Raw genomic sequence first — 23956 nt, 5'->3', positions numbered from 1 at the left:
AGCTCGTCTGTAGCTGCTGCTGGCTGCTGCAGGCGTGCTATTTGCGGCAGCGGAGAGAGAGAGAGACCCCCTTTTAGCGAAATGCCTTTTGTATTCCCCGCGTGCGTGTTGTTGTTGTTATCTGCGGTGTGTAGTTCAGTAGCGCGTGTTCCTCCAGGCTCAGATCTCAGTGTGTTTAGCAGCCATGATGCTCTGAGGAGGATCCAGCTTCAGCGGGCTGTCCTAGCTGACTGAGCCGCTCCAGCAGCGGTGGGTCCGGTGCAGTGCAGCCGGGGATGAGGCCTACTTGTTAAAGCTCCTCTCTCTCCTACACCACCAGCTCCTCCTCCACCACCTCCTCTCTGCTCCATCGTGATGGCTGAGGATCAACAACAACCTGGTCTGAAGCCTGCAGCCTCGGGACTAGGATCTCTTCCAGCTCTGGTACCAGGTCTCCAGGGCCCCGAGGCCAACGCGTTACAGTTCAAGATCAAGAATTCAATCTGGTAAGGATGCAAGTCAACCAGCAATGTCCTCCTCTCCTCTCCTCTTCTCTTCGCTAGCTCATACTTAGCTCTCTAGCTGCTGCACAAAGCGCCTCTAAGTAACACCAGCGCTCCCATGACAACCGGGCAGATTTAACCCTCAGTAACAACAACAGCGCGGTCCTGCGACCTGCTTCATGCGTTCATAACATGTTAACATCTGGGTATGCACAGCTGTAGTAGCTGTAATCATTAGCATCGAGCCATATAGGAGGAGGCCATGTGTGATAGATGACACCTAATATAAACCCACCCAGTGGTGCTGCTGATGATGCTCAAGGATGACAGGTGTCAAACCACACTGAGAGATGCACACTGATTTAATGATGCTGATGATAATACAAGGTGCTCTGCTGATAATGGGTTACATGGTTAGTTTCTGCAGTGGTTTTGGATATTTTTAAAACTCAACAAATATTTTTATGTTTGATTCTCCATCACCATGCAGTACATTGTGATTAAAATCAACTAAATAATGTGACATTTTATTATCTATATTTACCCAGATGTTATGTACAGTGGCTTTGGGAAGAATTCAAACCTCATTCACATTTTGCACACTTTATAGATGTATATGATGTATTTATGATGTCATTTAAAATTATACACACATATATATATATATATATATATATATATATATACATATATATATATATATATATATATACTCAGATGTTATGACATGCTCTACAGTGGCTTTAGTAATAATTAAGACAGAAAAAATATTTATGTCTGATTCCCCATCACCATGCAGTAAATTGTGATTAAAATCAACTAAATAACATGTTATTATCTATATATAGTCATATGTTATGACATGTTCTACAGTGACTTTGGACATTATTAAACTCAAAAATATTTATGTTTGATTCTCCATCACCATGCAGTGAATTGTGATTAAAATCAACTAAATAATGTGACATTTTATCATCTATATTTACCCAGATGTTATGTACAGTGGCTTTGGGAAGAATTCAAACCTCATTCACATTTTGCACACTTTATAGATGTATATGATGTATATATATATATATATATATATATATATATATATATATACTCAGATGTTATGACATGCTCTACAGTGGCTTTAGTAATAATTAAGACAGAAAAAATATTTATGTCTGATTCCCCATCACCATGCAGTAAATTGTGATTAAAATCAACTAAATAACATGTTATTATCTATATATAGTCATATGTTATGACATGCTCTACAGTGACTTTGGACATTATTAAACTCAAAAATATTTATGTTTGATTCCCCATCACCATGCAGTGAATTGTGATTCAAAATCACATAAATAACATTTTATTATCTTTATCTACTCAGATGTTATGACATGCTGTACAGTGGCTTTGGTAATAATTAAAACTCAACAAATAATTGTTTGATTCCCCATCACCATGCAGTAAATTGTGATTAAAATCAACTAAATAACATTTTATTATCTATATTTACTCATATGTTATGACATGCTCTACAGTGGCTTTGGAAATAATTAAATATATCTGTTTGATTCCCCATTTCCATGCAGTAAATTGTGATTCAGATCTACTAAATAAATGCTCAACAGTGGCTTTGGAAATAATTAAAACTAAAAAATATTTATGTTTGATTCCCCATCACCATGCAGTAAATTGTGATTCAAAATCACATAAATAACATTTTATTATCTTTATCTACTCAGATGTTATGACATGCTGTACAGTGGCTTTGGTAATAATTAAAACTCAACAAATAATTGTTTGATTCCCCATCACCATGCAGTAAATTGTGATTAAAATCAACTAAATAACATTTTATTATCTATATTTACTCATATGTTATGACATGCTCTACAGTGGCTTTGGAAATAATTAAATATATCTGTTTGATTCCCCATTTCCATGCAGTAAATTGTGATTCAAATCTACTAAATAAATGCTCAACAGTGGCTTTGGAAATAATTAAAACTAAAAAATATTTATGTTTGATTCCCCATCACCATGCAGTAAATTGTGATTAAAATCAACTAAATACAATTTTAATATCTATATCTAATCATATGTTATGATATACTCTACAGTGGCTTTGGACATTATTAAAACTCAAAAATATTTATGTTTATGTCACCATGCAGTAAATTGTGATTAAAATCAACTAAATAACATTTTATTATCTATATCTACTCAGATGTTATGACATGCTCTACAGTGGCTTTGGAAATAATTAAAACTCAACAAATATTTATGTCTGATTCCCCATCACCATGCAGTAAATTGTGATTAAAATCAACTAAATAAAATGTTAATATCTATATCTAAATAGATGTTATGACATGCTCTACAGTGGATTCGGAAATAATTCAAACAAAAAAATATTTCTGTTGAATTTCCCATCACCGTGCAGTAAATTCAGATTAAAATCAACTAAATAACATTATACTATCTATATCTACTCAGATGTTATGACATACTGTACAGTGGCTTTGGAAATAATTAAAACCAAAAAATATTTATGTTTGATTCCCTATCACCATGCAGTAAATCGTGATTAAAATCAACTGAACATTTTATTATCTATATCTACTCAGATGTTATGACATGTTCTACAGTGGCTTTGGAAATTATTAAAACTCAAAAATTATTTCTGTTTTAATCTCCCATCACCATGCAGTAAATTGTGATTAAAATCAACTAAATAATGTGACATTTTATCATCTTTATTTACCCAGATGTTATGTACAGTGGCTTTGGGAAGAATTCAAACCTCATTCACATTTTGCACACTTTATAGATGTCATTTAAAATTGATTAAATTTACTTGCACAATAATCCACAATGACAAAGTGAAAACATGTTTTAGATGTTTGTGTTTTTTTGTGCTAATTTATTGAACATTTCTAAAAATGAAATTGCTCATTTACATAATAGTCTTCGCTATGCATCCTTTGGTGCTTCTGTTTATCCTCGAGGGGTGTGTCTGAAATCCCTATTAACTCCTAACAACTGTATTTACTGTCCACACTAGGGATGTAAGAAAATATTGAATATTGCGATTTTATGTTTTTTTATACTGTATCCATTCTTAAAAACACTATGCATTTTTTATTAATAGTTTACATGCAAAGATGAACTCAGTCAATACTTTATTTCATTTGCAAAGAGATGTGCCCTCTCAGTGTATCTGCCATCTCACAGTAGTGCTATGATGTTGCATGTTACAGGGACTGTGATGAATGCAAATGCAGATCCCACTGTTATGGTTGTATAAAAAAAGTCAATTTTCTTTACTCAGATTTTATGCATACTGTTTGGTGGTGTGCTCTTCATACTATGACAGTTTTCCTAAAATATAATGTGTGATGTGAAAAAGGCCGATGTACAAAAAAGTAGTGTCTTTGCATGGATCCCTCGATGCAACTCACTGCATTTTACAGATGCAATGGTGCGACACTAAACCTGACAATGATGACGCAAAATGATGATAACTGATCAAAGTGTCAAAAATTTCAATTTACTGCTCACACTACAATAAACTATTGAGGGTCCATAGAGTGCTACAGGAATGAGTCCTAACACCCGGAAATGAGTTAGCATTTTAGCACTTCCGGTTCCCTCGTCTCGAAGTCAATGTTTTTTTTTAATGTTTTTTTAGTTAGATGCCTGAAATAAGGTCTGTGGCTAAAGAGATTTTAACGTTTTGCTCTACGATATATAATACGTCAATGCCCAATGGAAAAATCCCATTGGGTTTTTGTCGAGAGAACCAGAGGGATGCTAACTTCCTGCTTGGCCTACAAAAATCCGTCATCGCTGCAGCACTCTATTGGGAGTAATGAATGAGGACACAGCCTAGAACTTGATTGGAGTCCTTCTGTGGCAAATTCAAATGAGTGGACACGATTTAAAAAGGCACACACACCAGTGTATATCAGGTCCCACAATTCACAGGGCTTTTCAGACCAAGTCACAATGTCCTAGGAACTCGTCCTGGTCCTCCGCGATCAGTTTGTGTCGAGGCATAGATGTGGGCGAGGGTATGAAAGTGTCCCCAGGAGCACAGTGGGCTCCATCATTGTGAGATGGAAGAAGTGTGGAACCACCAGGATTCTTCTAGAGCTGGTCATCCAACTCAAGGCGAGAAGTGTCATGGTCAGGGAGACTTGTCAGAAGCGAGAGAAGAATGAATGCAGCCAAATACAAAAAGGACGTTGAAGTAAACCTTCACCAGAGTGCACACAGCCTCAGACTGAGGACGAAGGTGAAGGTTTACCATTCAGCAGGAGAACAACCTGAAGCAGACAGCCAAGACAACGCTGGAGTGGGAAGAGTTTCTGAATGTCCTTGAATGACCCAACTGAAGCCTGGACTTGAAGCCCCAAAAACATCTGTGGAGAGACCTGAAGATGGCAGCTCACACACTCCCCGCTGAATTGGCGAGAATCTGCCAGGAAGAAGACTTGAAGCTTGAAGAATTCTTATGCAAATGAGATATTGAGATTTTAAATAAATATGCAAAACCGAAAGATGTTTTCGCTGTTTTGATATTGCTTATTGTCTTGCTTATCTGTAGATTGGTGGCCGAAAAAGTACATTAAATCCATTTTTAATTAAATCTGTAACACAATAGAGTGTGCAAAAAAATAATACTTTCCAAAGCCAAAGCATATCATGATATCTGAGTAGATATAGGTAACAAAAATGTCAGATTTTCTTGATTTCAGGCTCTTTGCTGCATGGTGGTGCAGCACAGTTTTCAGCACAAGCGATTGTGTATCACAATTTAGGATATTTAGAAAATTATATTCAAAAACTACAGTAGTAGATGAGAAATATCAATAGATATCAATACATTGTCAGACCCGATTGTTCATGTAAAGACTCATTCTGCTCTAGTTTCTTATAGTTTATACCATACAAGAAAAACGAATTTTGTTGAAATAATAAAATTCTGCTTGTATCAATGTTATTTTAATCCAAGTCATATTTATTCACGTTTCTGCCTTTTGCTCTCTTTCTCATTGTAGCAAATCTGTACAATCAAAAGTGGACAGCATATTGGTGAGTACAGACCAAGTCTTTTTTATTTGTTACCTAACACTCTCCCATCCCCTTATTACCAGAAAGTTACATGTAACTGTTTATTGGTGGATCATAAGAACAGGTGTGCATCTTAGCTTTATTTAAAGGAACAGTGTGTAACATTTACTACAACATCTATTAGCAGAAATGGAATATAATATTCATAACTATGTTTTCATTAGTGTATAATCACCTGAAACTAAGAATTGTGTTTTTGTTAGCTTAGAATGAGCCCTTCATATCTACATAGGGAGCGCGTCCTCTTCATGGAGTCCAACATGTTGCTCCGCCATGTTTCTACAGTAGCCCAGAATGGACAAACCAAACACTGGCTCTAGAGAGAGTCTTTCACGTATTTACGTTACCTGAAGGCCACCATTGTTCTCTGACACGCTTGTGAAACTGCGGTAATGTGAGTCGCAGAGTGCAGAACCGTGGTACCGCCAGCCGCAGTCTGACTTCCATTGCTCCTAAAGTAGTACGGTAAGGATGGCCTCTGAGCGAGGCGAATGGCATTGCCACGGTTTTACACTCGCCAGCTCACGTTACCGTAATCTTGGAAAGATGGGAGTGAGTGGAGGGGTACTCAGTTGGTTGCAATCTGCAACCACATCACTAGAAGCCACCAAATCCTACACACTGTACCTTTTAAGAGAAAAATATAAATGTATGTTTCATGGTTAGTTGTCCTAAGACTCAACTGGAACCATGCTTACATGATATTTACATCACAGCAACAGATACAAAAAAGGAGTTTACGATAATAGGTTTTTTGTTATCATAGTAACAGTAGATCCAATATTTTGCAATATATAAAGGAACAATTTTTCTGGCATTTACAAAAAATGGGAGGTATTTATCTCTACCACATGTGTATTATGTAAAAGCTCTCTCTTTATGCACATTTTGTTGTGGATATATCTGAGCTGCCGTGTCCCACACCTTGTATTCAGCAACAACAAAGCAACATCAGTGACATCAAAGCTACATGAAAAGCTTTGTCCATTTTTCGTTACCAATAGAAAACACAGACTGTTAACAGTTTCTATTTTAATTTCAACAAGTCTGACAGATTTTGGCTGGCATGTTTAGTCCATAGTGTGTAAGCACTTCAGATGCTTACACATGACACTGTTGGACACAGCACGTCAGACTGGGGCAAATTAAAGACATCCTTTACACCTGCCATAGTAATAATAATAATAATAATAATATGTGTCTAGCATGTGGATTGCGTCTAAATAGTGTTGTGGGGTAAATATCAGGAGCACCGCACCTTACCGTACAATAATATGTTATAGAATATAAAGATAAGGAGACAAAATTGTACGAACACTTGCAGTAATAATATTTGTAAGGCTGCCCCCTCTTAGTCAATTAGTCGACTATTTGGTGGTTTTGGTCTTAGTTGACTAAGATTTCTGTAGTCGATTAGTCAGGTTTTATGCTTTTTTTCATGCTGAATGATTTTTTTCTAAGAAACTTATGAGCACATCTCTGGTAAACACAAGATTTAAAGCAATAATTTCCCAATTTAGGATCAATAAAGTACATCTATCTAGCTAATGGCATTTGGAGGATTTCACCGAGCCCGAAAGAAAAACAACCAATTAGAGCCGAGGAGTCTCTACAGCAGCTCTCAATCACTGCTTGTGAAACACGTTAACTCCGAACAAATTGTCAAACCAAGCAGCGCTGATCAAATATGAATCAATATTCTGTTACTGTAATGCCTATTTCTCGCCTCAAATGTTTTCAGAAACATCTTTTAGGGCGCTTTCACAAGCCAACATTTATTCAGTTTTAATCTGGTGCGGTTCAACCCCTGGTGCAGGGTTGTGAACGCAGTAATCATACTTTGGTGTGGACCGAAACAACTAGTCCCAGGCCGTTTACGAGAGGTGGTCTCGGACCATTTCCAAGTGAACCAAAACGTAGGCTGCCTGTGTGGGCATTTGTTGAGATGGACACGGGTAAACAATAACATAAGTGGGAGAGGACAGACTGATGTTTGTTTGACATCTGGGCCGAAGAGAACATACAGAATACGCTAAATAAAGTCCACAAAAATAGTGATGTTTATAAAGTCATTGGAGATAAATTGGAGGAGAAGGGATTCGTGAGCACAGTGCAGAGCAAAAGTTAAAATAACGTTGACAGCAATATTTCAAAGTCTGTGATTCCCTGCAAAGAAGTGGCAGCTCTCTGGACAAAAAACATAAATTCGCTACTTCATACACGCCCCTCTGCAAATTATTTTTTCAATTTGGTCCGCTTTAATTTGTGCACTGTGAAATCAAACCAGACTAAATAGAAAATGAACCGGAAAAAAAAGTATCAATTTTCAATTGTCCATTAATATATAGCCTAAATAAAAAATAAAAAACTTGATAATTGATACTTGATGATTGACTCCATTCTTCTCAATATAAAATGCAGTTGCAACAATTCAAACCACATTAAGTGGTATAATATTATGGCCTTGGACACTGGGATTTAAACGTTAGGTCTGTTTGTATTACGGTTGTTTGAACATGTACCATACATTTATTGCAATGGAACCTGTGATATATATACAGGTGGTGCTTGCATCGTTGGGTGACTCCCGTATCTGAGACGTGATTTTGTAAATGAAAATCTTAAAATTATGTAAATCAAACCTGCCTAAGTTAGTTTGGTATACGTTCTGATGCCTGATGCTAAAAGATCTGACCATTGATTAATATAAGCAGAGCAGGACTAATTCACTCTGTGTTCGTAGCAATGTTGTGTAGTAAATGGCGTTTTCATTCACTGCTCATTGGCTGACGGCTCTCACCTCATTCATTCAAGTATTGGTTCCCCTAGCAACGAAGAGGCTAATAGAAAAGGAAAGAGGTAAGATGAGTCCGTTCTTAGAAACCAGTTTGAAAAGCAGTCAAGGTGGAATCAATAGTAAGGAGGAGGTTGTGAGCAACTGTAGCAATTTAAATAAGGGCTGGGCGATTTGGTCAAAATCTTCTGTCTCGATATGGGTCCTTTCATATCTTGATAACGATATATATCACGATGCAGCATGTTTTCCGGTAATTTAATAAATAAATAATCTATATGGAATAACCGCATGGTAAAGCTTTATTTTGTATACTCCTGTGTAAATTAAATATTGACAAATAAAAAGTATTTTCTCATTTAATTAAGAACCTTAGTGCAAAATGAACACAACAGTTTCAAGTGAAGTTATAGAGAAAAAAATACAGATAATAAAAAATATATATATATTTCCAGCTATACACTGAATATGTTTACATGCAGGCACGCAAACACAGAGTAATACGATTAAGACTATATATCACAATTATGTAAACCACACATCTTCAGATGATATTCCCTCAAAAGATTTCAGATATCAGATTTTCTGAGAAAGTTTTGACAGGATTGGATATCTCAATATATATGATTTCATCACGATATGAAGACAAATTTTCATATTGAGTTATCACTCAGCCGTATTTTAAATTGGCTCTAAATTCTGAACCAGATAGCCTTAATATTCAGCGTACACATATCTATTTGTCCAGTAGTGAAGCGCTCACAATAATGCCTGAAATAAGATCAACGTCACCTTCTGTGTTCATTCTCTATTCCATATTACTCTCATGAATCAAACATTTATAGATTCTGTATGGGAAACATTTTTTCAGGGCTGTCAAGGTTTATGCGATAGTAACGTGTTAACTCAAATTTGTTTTATTTCATTAACACATTAATCAATGTAATCTATCTTCCGGAGGTTATAGTGGACTCAGTTTTAAAGTGAAGATACCGCTATCATATGAAACTAGGAAATCTAAGGAATCCTTTGGTACCAACCATGTCATACTAGCTTGTCGTAAAGGAGTCTAAATAACACTCCAAACTTGTGCTAAATTTTGGCGAGGACATTTTCAAAGGGGTCCCTTGACCTCTGACCTCAAGATATGTGTGGGTACCCATATGTGTTCTATGGATACCCACGAGTCTCCTCTTTACAGACATGCCCACTTTGTGATAATCACATGCAGTTTTGGGGCAAGTCATAGTCAAGTCAGCACACTGACACACTGACAGCTGTTGTTGCCTGTTGGGCTGCAGTTTGCCATGTTATGATTTGAGCATATTTTTTATGCTAAATGCAGTACCTGTGAGGGTTTCTGGACAATATTTGTCATTGTTTTGTGTTGTTTATTGATTTCCAATAATAAATATATACATACATTTGCATAAAGCAAGTATATTTAGCCACTCCCATGTTGATAAGAGTATTAAATACTTGGCAAATCTCCCTTTAAGGTACATTTTGAACAGATAAAACATTTTTAATTTGTGATTAACTATGGACAATCATGCAATTGATCGCAATTCAATATTTGAATCGATTGACAGCCCTAATGTTTTTACTTTTTTTTTTTTTCTCTAATTACATTTTTACAGCAAGATGTTGAGAAGTTTACAGACATCGAAAAACTCTACCTCTACCTGAAGTTGCCTTCTGGTCCCAGCAGTGGCAATGACAAAAGGTATGTCGCAGACACACACACACACTTCGCTCAAGTTTTCCACTTTGGCTTTTTTTTTTTGTCTCACACATACACATGGCTGCTCTATTGTGGCTCTCATTACATTATTGGCACTGTTGTCTCATTGCTTGTCAAAAATTCAAGTCCCTATCCGCTGGCTACGTCGCAGACACAATTTAGGCTGCTAAAAGTGAAGTTGAATTTCAAGTTGTTGACATTTTTGGGGGTTTGTTCGTCACTGGTGAGTTTTTGTAATGCAAAAATTATCATTCATTTTCCAGCTGTATGATTGATTATCATTATGAAGCAAACCACTGATCTATGTAGATTCTTGCTATACCTAGCTGTCTGTGTTTCATTTGTTTCCCCATATCTATTCATCACCCCCCAATTCTGCCCATTTGGACTGAGAATGAGAGGGGGTCCTCCACTCCTGGATTATGGTATTAAAGTTTCTGATTTAACAAGAAATGAGGCATACAAATCGAGGACACTGCCTCACCAGATTTATTTTTCTTCTGTACCCATTTCAGTGATCAGAGTTCCATGTCGTCAAGCCGTACTCAACAGATGTACGCGTTCAACTGGATACGGAATCACCTAGAAGAGCACCCAGAGACTTCCCTCCCAAAGCAAGAGGTGTATGATGAATACAAGTGAGTGCGTGGACCTCGCTGAGGGGACTAACAAACAGTATGTATTTCGCTTTTAGTCTTATGGAGGATTCTCTTCTCTTGCAGGAGCTATTGTGACAATCTTGGCTACAATCCACTGAGTGCAGCAGACTTTGGAAAGATCATGAAGAATGTCTTTCCTAACATGAAGGCACGTCGACTGGGCATGAGGGGCAAATCCAAATATCCTTTAAAACGGATGAACCTGTCAACAAAGTGTTCCTCTGCTTTTAGTTGTCTGCGCTTCGCTTTATTCTGCTTACATAGTCTTCAAATTGTGTCTTCAATTGGCCAATTACCACGTACGTTCTGCGCCTGCGGGGGATGAAATAACTGGATGTGAATGGATGAATGCTGACATGTAGTGTAAAGCGCTTTGAGTGGTCAGAAGACTAGAAAGGCACTATATACAAATGCAAGTCCATTTACCATTTCTATATCCAGAGTCTTTATGTTTCAGACACCTTAACTCCTTCTCACATACTGTTATAGCGGGTTAAGGAAGAAAGCTTTTGTTCACATGCCGTCCTTACCCAACCTGGATCTGCAGAAATCTGGTGATGGGGTAAGTTACAATGCAGAAAACACATTCAGTAAATATCTAGATAGACTTTTAAAACGGTCTGATGCCCATCCACCTGCTGCTCTCCTCTGTAGTGTGAGCTGATGGAGTCGACGGGCCAGTCCCCGAGCGCTGAGGATGAGATGAGATCTGCAGCCTGTGGACTGGTGTGTGAGTGGGCCCAAAAGGTCCTGAGTCGTCAGTTTGACAACGTGGAGGACCTGGCCCGCTTCCTGCTCAATAGCCACTACATTGGTACTAAGTCCATGGCTGCACTCACTGTTATGACGGGAACACCCACAGGTAAAGAAAGATGTCCTCTGATCTGCTGTTGTCCGTCTGTGTGTGTGTCTACATCATAGTTGACAGCAATATATTGCAGTAGTTTACATTTGTGATTATGTGCCTCACGATGATCACTAGTGGACATCATGGTTTCCTTGTTTGATGCTTAACGTGTCTCTCAAAACAGTTCATGCACACAGTTGTCAGCTGTCCGTGGTGCTGAAAATGCAATTTAGCTGCCGGTAAACCACGTCTGATGTTAACTAACCCTCATGATTGCATTTTAGACAAAACATTTTTGCGATGATGAACCTAGACTGGTAGGAAAGTACGGTTATAATAACCTGGTTAAAACTGCCCACTCCCACTAAACAAAGGTATGGAAACTAAAAGATTAAACTAGGGGTGACCCTGAAAAGTCGACGATTCGGTCTAAGGAGCACGACTCAACTGTTAATCTCAAAGTCGAATTGTCGCAGTGGCAGTAAGATGTGGTTATTAAACAAGGGATCGTTCCATTCTGGCTATATGGGGGTGTTGAATGACTGATTTGAGATAGAATTGTTTGGTTTCTTCCAATTAATCATATATAGCCTATTTTGGTATCGATGTCGGTCTATTAATAATACTGTTAATAAAGAATTAAAAATAACTCGTGCTTTCAATCAATCTCCTTAGTGTGCGTGTAGACTAAGTTGCACTATGTTATCATATCTCATATTGAAACCCACCAGTCTGACAAACCCATTTCTATTCAATTCATCATTATACAATATTGTATAATGGTCCAATTTGCGGGACCAACGAAGCATCTTGGCCTCAGAAAAACTAAATAACAACAACGTAAGGCTAATGTTTCAAAATCATAAAATAAAAATGTGTTAATTAAAGCGCTCACATAAGAACGTAGCACTATCAGAACGCTAGCGCTGCTGATTTTGACAATTCTTGTCAAATCAGGATCTCCACTCCGTTTCAGTACTACGGACCGTGCCACACCTACACACAACAAACAGCGCTGTCCTGAAACAACAGCTAAGCGATAGTCACATGTATCTCGATTGCTGATTTTGTCGCTTACGCTCGCTCTCATCGCATCCGGTTAGGACCCGGTGTAAGAACCATTCCACAGTTTGAAATACTTGATAATACTGTGCAGAATACTTTTCTTGCTTATATGTGATACTGCAAGTCCAGAACTATTGATGCTGTCGCTATTGTCCGTGCCTGGCCACGCTGTATCCTCGCTAATCATAATTCTTTGCTGTTGTTTTTTCTTCTCTTGACAGGAATGAAGACGCCAACTCCAGCCTCTGCGTTTGTGCCAACAGCTGAGGCCAACTCGTTCCAGCCCCAGGTGAAGACCCTGCCCTCTCCCTCTGTTGATGCAAAGCAGCAACTGCAGCGTAAGATCCAGAAGAAGCAGCAGGAGCAGAAGCTCCACTCCCCCCTGCCCAGCGAGGCACAGGTCAAGAGAACGGAGGTCAGCACCCCCGGTCCCACCATCCCCTGTGGCAGCCCTGCTATGCTCTCCTCTCAGCCCACCATAGGCATCGTGGTAGCAGCTGTCCCCAGCCCAGTCACGGTATGTGGCTGAATTTTCCAACTACTTATGTTATTAAGAAATGTGCCTCAATGTAATTTGATATTCTCACTTTTCTTCTCCCAGGTACAGAGAGGCAGGCAGTTGATGACCTCACCCAGCCCTGTGGGGACAGCAGAGGGGAAAGTGATGCCTGTGAACTTCCAAGTGGTCACTCAGTCTCTTAAACAGTCTCCCAAACATCCCCAGAATATCTCCGCTAGTCCTGTGGGTGACCGGATGGCACGACACGGTACGCGGTACGCACAAATCCTGCCCAAGCCCTCTGCCACCAGTGCCATCACGCTGCGCTCGCCCCCCACCCTGCTCATCACCAACAGCCCCATAAAAACTGTGATGCCAACCCCCCACGTCAGCTCGGTCAACGTGGTGAAGATGACGGCCATTGCTCTGGCTCCCAGCAGCACCAGCACAACCGTGCGTCCCGCCTCGGCGGGTGTGAACACCATAGCTACTTTGGACGATTCCCAGCAGCCGCACTCGTTTGCCCCTCAGTCTTCTGCAATCAGACCAATCTGCACCCCGGTCCTCTTCACTGACGCCAGAGCAATGTCTGAAGCTGGACATGACAGTAACCCCGCCCATGGCACAGAGAGAACTGCTGTTGGGGCCAAAGAGGAGAGAATGGCTAAGTTCAGGGCTGCCAGCGAGCCAAGCTTCCTGATCAAGTGTTCTCCCGGACCAGACAGGGGGGCAAGGATAAAATGTGACCCCACATCCCATTTCACCTCGGTAGCTGGGACTCAGGACAGCAATAACAGTAACTGCCATGACGGTACTTTGTACTTGACTGTTGATAATCAGAACTCCAATGGCAACACATCATCCAATGGCTCCTCCGCTGTTACTTCAACATCGAAGGATCCCTGCCTAGACGCCAAGAGCCCCAGGAAGCGCACAGGCCCGGGCGGGGAATCCCATGTGATTCCTGTGAAGAGGGTGTTTATCTCCCAGCAGCCACTGGCTGTAATCGACAATCCCAAACCTGGAGTCAGTGCTGCATTGAAGAGGATCCCCAGACCGGGAACCCCCGCCAGACCAGAGAGTGCCCCCTGCAAAGTGACTGTGAAACACACCTCCATAGGGCCCACACAGATCCTCGCACTCTCCGACTCGCCCATCACACACACCGAGGGCTCCCGGACTGTTGTCAAACCCCAGGCCTTGGTGTTGAAACGCGAAGACCATTCTCTCAGCACTGATGCCAGCACCGCAGCGGCTGGAAGCAGGACGTCGGATCAGGCGTTGCTGCGGCAGATCACCGGGAACCCTCACGCCATACCAGCCAACTCAGGAGCACACGAAGCCTCTGTGATGAGCGATTTAAAGAGCACAATATGGGAGGAGGGGCAGCTTGACGAGCTTCGGAAGCAGGCATTTGCGCAGCAGATACCAGCAGAACACAAACAAGCCCCCACTGACCAACTTTCCATTATAGCTCCACCCCCCGAGGCCTCGGGCCAGCTCACCCTCACGCAGGAGATGGTCGACTTTGCAGGTTCCCAGCCCAACATGGACTACTTCCCGTTCAATGATGACGACATGACCCAGGACAGCATCGTGGAGGAGCTGGTCCAAATGGAGGAGCAGATGAAGCTGAAGGGTCTGTTTGGTAGCTGCGTCGACGTGTCTTTACAAGGCCAGTCAGCCAGCGGTCAAAGCTCCATGCTAAACGCTCACCAGGCCGGCACTACTTTCTTCCACTCTGCCCACAGCAGCACCACTCCTGTCCAAACCCCCACTCCGACGCCGACTCCAACTCCGACACCCACCCCCACCTCCGAGATGACGCTCGGGCACAGCATGACGAGGGAGAGCCCCTGCTCCCGCATGGCTACCATCACGCCTGTGGACGGAGCCATGGGTCGCCACACCCCCATCAGCACGCCACTGTCCAACTGCAGCAGCAGCGTCCCCCCGAGCCCAGTGGAGTGCAGGAACCCTTTTGCGTTCACTCCTATTAACTCGAGCATCACAGGTTACCATGACGCCAGTATTGTCTCCAGCAGCCCCGTTAAGCCCATGCAGCGGCCGATGGCGACGCACCCTGACAAGGCCAAACTGGAGTGGATCAACAACCGCTACAACAGCAACTCTGCAGGTCCTTTGCCCAACCACAGCATTGGCATTCTGCCCAGCTACCAAGACCTGGTCGATGACCAGTTTCGTAAGCCACACGCCTTTGCAATTCCCGGCCAGTCATTTCAGGCTCAGACGAGACAGGATGGTGCTCACTTTGGCCGTTTGACCCCCATTTCCCCGGTGCAGCAACAACAACAACAACAACAGCTGGTAACAGGTGTAACCACTCCCACTAAACAGGAGAGTTTTGCTGTGCCTGCACCGTTAGACAACAAGGCGTCAACCTCATCTGCGTCCAGTACTTTCCGTTGCCGCAGTGTCAGCCCCTTAGTGCGCCAGAGAAACTTCAGCGGCAACACCAACCCTCTGACCGCCACCACCAACACCACCACCACCACCCGAGCCGTCGTTTCACCCTTCAACTCCCCCATCACCTCCGAGGTGCTCAGCATCCTGTCCAACAGCCAGACGGTCGGCTCCGTCCACAACATGGTCCAGCGTAGCCAGTCGGTGCCCCTGAACATCATGATGCAGAGCGAGATGATGCCCGTGCAGGGTCAGAGCAACACCGCCAAAATCACCAACGTTCTCCTCAGCAAGATGGACGCTGACGGGGACGATTCTGTCCGTGGCCTGGGTATAAACAACCTCCCCTCTAACTACACGGCCCGCATGAACCTCACGCAGATCCTGGAGACCACTCCTGGCTTCGCCGGGGGGACGTCTCACCAGACTCAGCTGCCTGTTAGCTCCAGCCCTGCTGCCTTTGAGCTCCAGCAGCACGGCTACCTCACCACCGGCACTGGAGAACAGGTGAGTTTCTCCGCTGGGGACAGCCAAGCACAAGCGGGTCCTGGTGAGCAAGACCAGCAGCAGCAGCAGCAGGAGAATCCTGTGCAGACACAACCACAGCTCCTCCTCCAGAGCACACAGCAGCAGGAGGCGGAGGACGAGCAGCAACAGCTGGATTTCAACAACACTGTCAAGGACTTGCTGGGGGATGATGGCCTCAACCCCAGCTCCCAGTTGGTGGGTCAGGTAGCGTCCGAGCTCAACGCTGTGGCGTCTGACTTCTCAAACGACATCAGACTGACCTCAGATCTGTCCAGTAGCATCACTGACCTTAACACGTTGGACACCAACCTGCTGTTTGATCCCAATCAACAGCAGGAACAATATGAAGACTCGACACTGGAAGAACTGAAGAACGACCCGCTTTTTCAGCAGATATGCAGTGATACTGTGAACTCTGGTTTTGACTGGCTAGAAAGCAAAGACCAGCCTACTACAGTAGAGATGCTGGGCTAATGTTATCTTTTACTCTCGTATGATTTTTCTGTTCTCTGTCGTTTGTTTGGTGCGTATGTAGTTTATCTGTTTTTTAAACTATAGTTTGTCGGGATTTGTCTGGACTTTGCCATTCGTTCTGTTAAAAGTGCCAGGCTTACCAGAAAATCTCTCCTACTGACGTTTAGTTACTTCTCTCCTTTTTCACTTGTCACCCAGAGTTTTCAGTACTTAACCACTTTTTTCTCCCTCATCTGAAATTAGAAATGTAAAAGCATTTCAAGTAAAAAAAAAAAGTGTGAGAACTTGGTGGCAGCATGCACTTAACAAAGAGCAGGTTTGTACGGTATGAACATTAACATAATCTTCCATGTTATAACCAATCAATAATGCAATATTTGTATTTAACGGACACTTAATGAAAGAAAGAAAGAAAGAGATGGAAATTTGGCACAAAAGACCAAAAAACGTATGCCGTTGTGTTCTATTTTCAGCGTGTTCAAGTTCAACCAAATGGAGACAATATTGGGATTGTAGTATATGCACATAATAGTTGTAGTACATTTGCCTGCCATATCTGAATATTAAAAAAAGGGTGGCATCTTATGCTGCCAGGTGCTGAATTTATGACATAATCTTTATACTTTATCATATACCAAATCAGTGGAAAGCTGATTCACATCTGAGCATTGTCCAAGAGTGAAATTTTTCTCAAAGCCTATACTTCTTGTACTGTTTAATATCTTATAAAGGGAGTAGATGAATCAGTGGGGAGAAGATGGGAATTCAGGCCACTTTGTGGACTATTATAAATGGAAAGGAATCAACAACTGGCTGCCTTATTCCCAAAGTCCAAGGCCTTACGCCATCTGTAGAAAGACTGTATATAGTATAATGTTAAGACTCTTCGGAACCATCCAGAGCTTCATCATATCAAGGCAGCTGTTAACTCTGATATTTTCAGTACTATTTCTTATTGTTTTTTGTTTTGCAGTGTTAAAATATAGATGCGTATTGTATAGGCTAACGACTACACTGTGTGTGCCCTTATCAGTAATGGATTTAGAGGAATTTGATGTCGGTAAACAATGGCAGGCACACTTTCAGTCATGAGATTTCTTTTCTTTTGTTTTGGCATGCTATACTCCCAGCTTGGATAAGAATATCAATGGTATGGAGAAGGCTTAGTTACATAGAAAAAGCTAGAGGCTAACATTTATGTTTTGATGTCATCTTGGGATCAAGAGGAAATGAAATAATGTTTGTGGAGAATCCAGCCTTATTTCCATACCAAAGATGATCTGTTTGAATAACATTAAGAGATTATTACACATAGAGACACTCCTAGTAGACGTTAACAACAACTAGAAACGGGCCGCCTGGAGATATTAAAAAGAGTTTTATTGCATTTGAGGAAAAAGGGTTAAGTTGCGTAAATCTTATGTACAGTATGTAAATTTGTGAAATGGTCGCTGTCCTATGTTTTATAGGTAACCATGGACCTGAAAGCATGTTGAAACCATCACTGCTAGCCAGGTAGGCTATGTGATACAGTAGGATGCTTGCTTGAGTTTTTGGCTATTGTCAATGTTGTATAAGTCATGTTTAAGCTCCATCTGTAAATAGGATAGATACATAGAGATTTGATGTATCAAGACACTATATTATGGCCATTATTCTAGCTAAGTATGTGCCATTCAAAAGAGAAAAAAAAGCTTAACAGATCTATAGTCGGCAAGATACTGTATGTTGTGTGTTACATTTCTGGCTCAATGTGTCGTAAAAGTAATGCTGTCTGGTCTCGCTTGCTGATTTTCTTTTTACTTTTTTTCTATTCAAAGATAAATAGGTCTCTGCGGTTGCAGAAGTGATGTGTGCTTTGAGCAGGATCAATAGCATGGTATATTGAGAAAAAAAAAAGTTGTGATACTGTTAGCTGGTTGCAAACATCTTTGTGACAGACGTTGTGCTCAAAGCCTTTTCAGCAGACACTGGAAAAAAAAAATTACTCATGTTTCAACAAAACTTTGGAGGTTCACATTATTGCACTAAATTTTTACGACACACGGCTTTGCCACATCTTTATGGACAAATGTAATGATGGGTGCCCACACAAAAAAAAAGAAAAAAAATATTTTTTATGACAAGATGAGTAGGGAAATTAACTGTCAGAAAAATGACTAATTGTCTTGTAGCAAAAATGTGCATTAATCTCAGTGAGATACACATTTCTTACTCATTCTCATACATGAGAATATAAAGCATCGAGGGGAAAAAAAAGTTCAACAACCTTTTAAAAACCTACATGCTCATTATGTTGATAAATGATTGTACGCACGCATGTGTGATGACTTCTGTTGTACTTTGTATTCTCGGTAACCACTGTCTTCTGTGATTTGGGCAGGTTCTGTTAACCAGACTGGCAGTGCTAGTTTCATGAATTGATTACTTTTGTTGTGTGCTGTTTACTAAGTTAATGTTGTTCTACGTGTTATGTTGATGATGACTGTTTTCTGTTGATTTTTACATATTCTTATTTTGCAAAAAAATGCATTTGTGAAGAAATTTAACATTTTCTCATTTCTTTTAACAATAAGGCACTGATATTTGAATTTTAATGAAGGAAATGCACCTCTTTATGAGTACAGGAGCTCCATCAAGCAGTGACTCTGATTCTTTACCTTTGACTGACCCAGAACCAACTCTGTTTGACTATCTTGTCCATTTCTACCAGTAGAAAAAAAAAACCCTCCTCTGTGGTGTTGTCTGGTGTACTGCTTAATGTACAGTAGCTTGTTAATATTGCAAACGCGTTGTTTCTTTTTTCAATGGAAAGTACTCACTGGTGAGATTTTTAAAGTGGTTTTAAAAGCCAATAAACTTTTTTAAAGAATGCTTTTGTGTGTTTATGTTGGAGCTGCAACTATGAATCGATTAGTTGTCAACTGTTACATTAATCGCCATCTATATTGATAACAGATTAATCAGTTTGACTAATTTTTTAAGAAAAAAAAATGACAAAATTCTCTGATTCAAGTGTTTGCATACCTTCTTTGGTGAACTCAAACAATACTAAATGAACATGATTATTTTAGTAGAGGGGCAGAACATTTTGCTTTGGTTCAGCGTTCACTGAAACCCGTCGCCCCTTAAAATATGGTCGCACCTAAGGACATATACAAATACTATATGGGTTTTCAAGGATACCAAAACAGCAAGTTCAAGTATTTGGCCTAGAGCTGCAAAGATTAATTCATTGTTGATAATAAGTTGTATTTAATTAATTGCCAACTAGAGTATTTAGATAATCGGTTTGAGTCCTTTTTTTAAGAAAAAAAGGACAAAATTCTCTGATTCCAGCTTCTTAAATGTGAATATTTTCTGGTTTCTTTACTCCTCTATGACATTAAACTGAATATCTTTGAGTTGTGGACAAAACAAGACATTTGAAGACGTCATCTTGGGCTTTGGGAAACACTAGTTGACATTTTCCACCATTTTCTGACATATTATAGGCCAAACAACTAATTGATTAATCGAGAAAATAATCAAGCGATTAATCAACAATAAAAATAATTGTCAGTTCCAGCCCTAGATGATTTTCTTTTTTATTGCGGTAAATAAAAAGATGCCTCAAAATATGAGAGAAAGTAGCATTACAGGACTCATTGTAGTTTAAACATACTCCTAATTAATAGTTGAATTGGTTGATTTACTAGCTTAACTGTCATTGTACTGTTTAAGTGTCTCTGGGTAATGACTAGATTTTTGAAAAGAAATCTAGCATCTGTCTCCAATACAAAGAGGACAAAAACAAAGTTTTGATTGGACTGACCCAGCTTATGACGTGATGGTATTGATTTCTCCAAACGTGCTGCTGATACTGATGTTTATTTGCTTTTGGTCAAACACCACACACTTTTAATATTTTAGCAGTCAAGACTGTGCAAACCTTTCCATCACCCTCTTGGCACGAGGTCAGAGGTCATCGGCTCTTCAAATGACCTCTCGGGTCAGCGGGGGGTGGCCTTTCCTAGAGACACGCTGCAGCCAATCAGAGCCCAGTTCGTTGGTCCTCTGCTCTGCTTTCCCAGGGCCTCATGATATTCATAACATGTTAATGACCTTAACCCTATTGATCATGGCCAAACAGCCTAACCTTTAGCCATGTGGAGCCCAGCGGTAACCTCCACACCCACACCACCACAACATTTGGCAACGTGAGTTGACAGATTTCACAAGCAATGCAGGATCATGTTTCCTGTTTGTATACAACATGTCAAAAACCAGAGAATGTAAAGCTATAAATACAGATAACTCATGTTTTGTTTATGTTAGGCACTGACATTTTGCCCTCCTTTTCACAACTTACATCAGTGGAGGTTTTGAGAGGAAGAAACATGCTTTGTGTCCAGAGAAACAAAATATTAGCATTTGTTTTCATGTATGCCAACTAATGCATGTCATGCTGAGTCTGAACACAGTGACACACTTAATAAGTGAACTAGTTAATAACCATCCATGGCCCTCTCTCTCTCTCTCTCTCTGTAAGGCTTGATAGACACTGAGTTTTGTTTATCTATAAGGCCATTACTGTTTTTTTACCCCCTTACATTGCTTCCTTGTTGTCTTTTATTGAACATGCTCAAATGTTTGGATTATGTTGCAAGTGCAGCGTTACACCGAAATCTGTGACCGCAGAGAGCCAGCAACATATGAGGTCACCATTTCTGACAGCTGTTGTCAGAAAATGTTGCCCTTCTGTACCTGTATAATAAATGAGGCAAGTATGTGACAGTAAACTAAATTGTTAAAAAACATAAATGGATTTTAATATTTTTCAATTTAAAGATATATTCACAAAACTCTGTACACTGGATGTTTTTACTGAACTTAGAAGATCCAGTTTTCCCTTTGTGCACGTGCAGAACAATCTAAAGCTTACATCACTCTAATCAGTAGGGCAATTTAATTTTTTTATTTCATCCCATTTTGCTTGTAGTTGTCCTTGTTTTAGTTGACTTAATTTGCCTTAAATTATAATAATATTTATTTATTATTAAGTTTCTTATTTGTGTTTCTTGGTGCCTATTATTGTTTATTTATTATTTTTTCAATCAAAAATATTTATTTAAGTCTTGAAATACATTGAGGTTTCCCTCATTTGCAATGATGATGAAAAATACAGAGTTAAACTCTTTTTACTTGGCTATATTGTAAATGAGGTTGCTACCTCCATGTATTTCCTCAGTTAAAATAAAGGTTAAATGACTATTCTCCAACATAAGTGCGGTTCCTTATGAAGAAAAGGTATAATTAAATACATATAGAATCATTAATAAAATAAGTAGAAAATCTAACTACTGAGTAAACACATAGGATTCTCCTAACCATTAGTTTAGAGCCTTGAATTATAACTATAAGGCTTTAGATGATTAAATCAATAGTTAGTTGTAATCAATACATAATTACTGCTCTCCTCATTTGACTGGTTATTGAAGTGTGGAGGTGCAGGTTTATGGCACTAATCCCTTTAAATCATTACCCAACGATTCATAAATATTGTTGAGAATACGAGTCATATAATATCTTTTTGAACGCCGTTCCCGTTCTGAATGTGATGACTGCATTTACCTGAAGGCTACCAATGTGATGGGTGTTTTGCTGATACAGCATGGCTGATCTCACAGCTGGAGCCCATTGTATTGCTACTGAATGAGGGCCGGAGACGGGAGGAGGGTCATTGTCAAAAGGCACGGTCACTGGATCAATATCTGAATTCATTAGGCAGCTGACTTGCAGCCATCGATATCTCCTCATAATTACCAGGTTTTATGTTGGAAGCAGATGCTGTTCAGGGTGAGCTCATTACCAGTGGCTTTTAGTAACTGATAATTCACTATGTTCATCTTATATTTGTTGTCTTAAATATCTGATACACAGAAAAGGAGATCTCATAAGTTGCATAGGAAATAAGTATAATTGATTACTGATCAATTTGTAGTTTGAAATGCTCAAAATCACACATTTCTCTCAAAGGGATTTTACAAACTATGCCTATATAACATACCTTCTCCTCCATCCTTAGACCCTCCGTTTGGATAAGGAAAAACTGCACTAAAAACCATTCCCTTACCCAAAACAAATTTATTCAAGTGTGCTATTAGTATTCTTCTTTTAAACTTAAAAGAAGAGAGTATACTTTCAGTTTACCCTTTACTTATCAGCAATATACTTAACAAAAGTATACTTGACTTATACTGACAAGTATACAGAAAAGTCTAAGTATTCTTGCCTTATAGGCCTACAGAAAGGTATACTTGGCTTGTAGTTGTGCTTACTTTTTGATAGAGTAGCCTATTAAAGTGTGTAACAGGAAAAAAAGAAAAACCTCAGGAACAGAAATCAACAGAGGAAGGATCCTGCTTTCAGGGCATACATGACAATAGATATCTTAAAGATAAATTAGACAGAAAAAGCAATAGTGAAATAACATCATGGAGAAACAGAATGACAATATTATAAATATAGTGTGAGCATTTGGAAAATATGGATTATTGGAAGTATTATTCAAAATATTAGTAAGAAGGAGGACACAGAGAAGAGGCAAAACTCAAGGATACCAAAGGGAGAAACTATACCCAGTGAGCACCAACCTGGATTTCAACGTTGATTTCTAGTTGAAAACAGGGTGACATTCGTGTGTATCGGCCGGTCGACTTATTCCTTTTCATTCATTATTTCTTTAAGCATGTTATACTGTGTCAGTCATAATCAGTTGTGAGTTTATTGCTATAGATACTTGGGCTATGCATCTCCTATGGTAGGCCTATAATACTCCAACTGGAACATTACAGGGTTACGGTGGTGTGTTTGTAGTGTTAATAGTTGATGTGTTTCCCTGTGTTATTTGTAGCCTACAGCATCACTCTATAATATAGGATGTCTATTAGTATGGAATCAACAGCAGCCAGACAGGCAGGTAGGTATACATGCATGGCTGAGGTGTGTGAGCTCTTCATTTAGGTTTTAGGAGCAGAGTCCCAGTCAGGATGCTACAACATATTATACAGAGACACATTCTGAACACATTTCAAAATCATAATCTTTTCATGTTATTATCCAACACAGACCCTGTTTGGTTATAGTGTAGTGTTATAGCCTACATATGACCCTCTTGGAGATCTTTGCTTCCAGTTTCAACTCCAAGTAAGGATCTAGTAGGGAATAAATCACTATCTCTGATCTTCACATCTAATCATCCTAGGTCAGGGGTCAGCAACCTTTACAATCAAAAGAGACATTTTAGGCAAACAACATCAAAAGAAAAT

The 23956-nt window shown here is 40.0% G+C and overlaps 1 protein-coding gene across 1 annotated transcript; it reads left to right on the top strand.

Annotated features, from left to right (window-relative positions):
* Positions 1-19520, top strand: LOC119487346 (DNA-binding protein RFX7). The gene is made up of 10 exons (XM_037768146.1): positions 1-485; positions 5540-5573; positions 10047-10132; positions 10537-10575; positions 10666-10788; positions 10873-10989; positions 11287-11371; positions 11464-11671; positions 12943-13238; positions 13323-19520. The coding sequence occupies exons 1-10, from the start codon at positions 355-357 to the stop codon at positions 16644-16646; spliced, it is 4443 nt and encodes a 1480-aa protein (XP_037624074.1). The 5' UTR covers positions 1-354; the 3' UTR covers positions 16647-19520.
* The last annotated feature ends 4436 nt before the right edge of the window (positions 19521-23956 follow it).

This window comes from Sebastes umbrosus, chromosome 4 (genome assembly GCF_015220745.1).
Source record: "Sebastes umbrosus isolate fSebUmb1 chromosome 4, fSebUmb1.pri, whole genome shotgun sequence".
Lineage (NCBI taxonomy): Eukaryota > Metazoa > Chordata > Actinopteri > Perciformes > Sebastidae > Sebastes > Sebastes umbrosus.
Note: the sequence above shows the minus strand (reverse complement) of the source record. Positions and strands in the feature narration are given on the sequence as shown.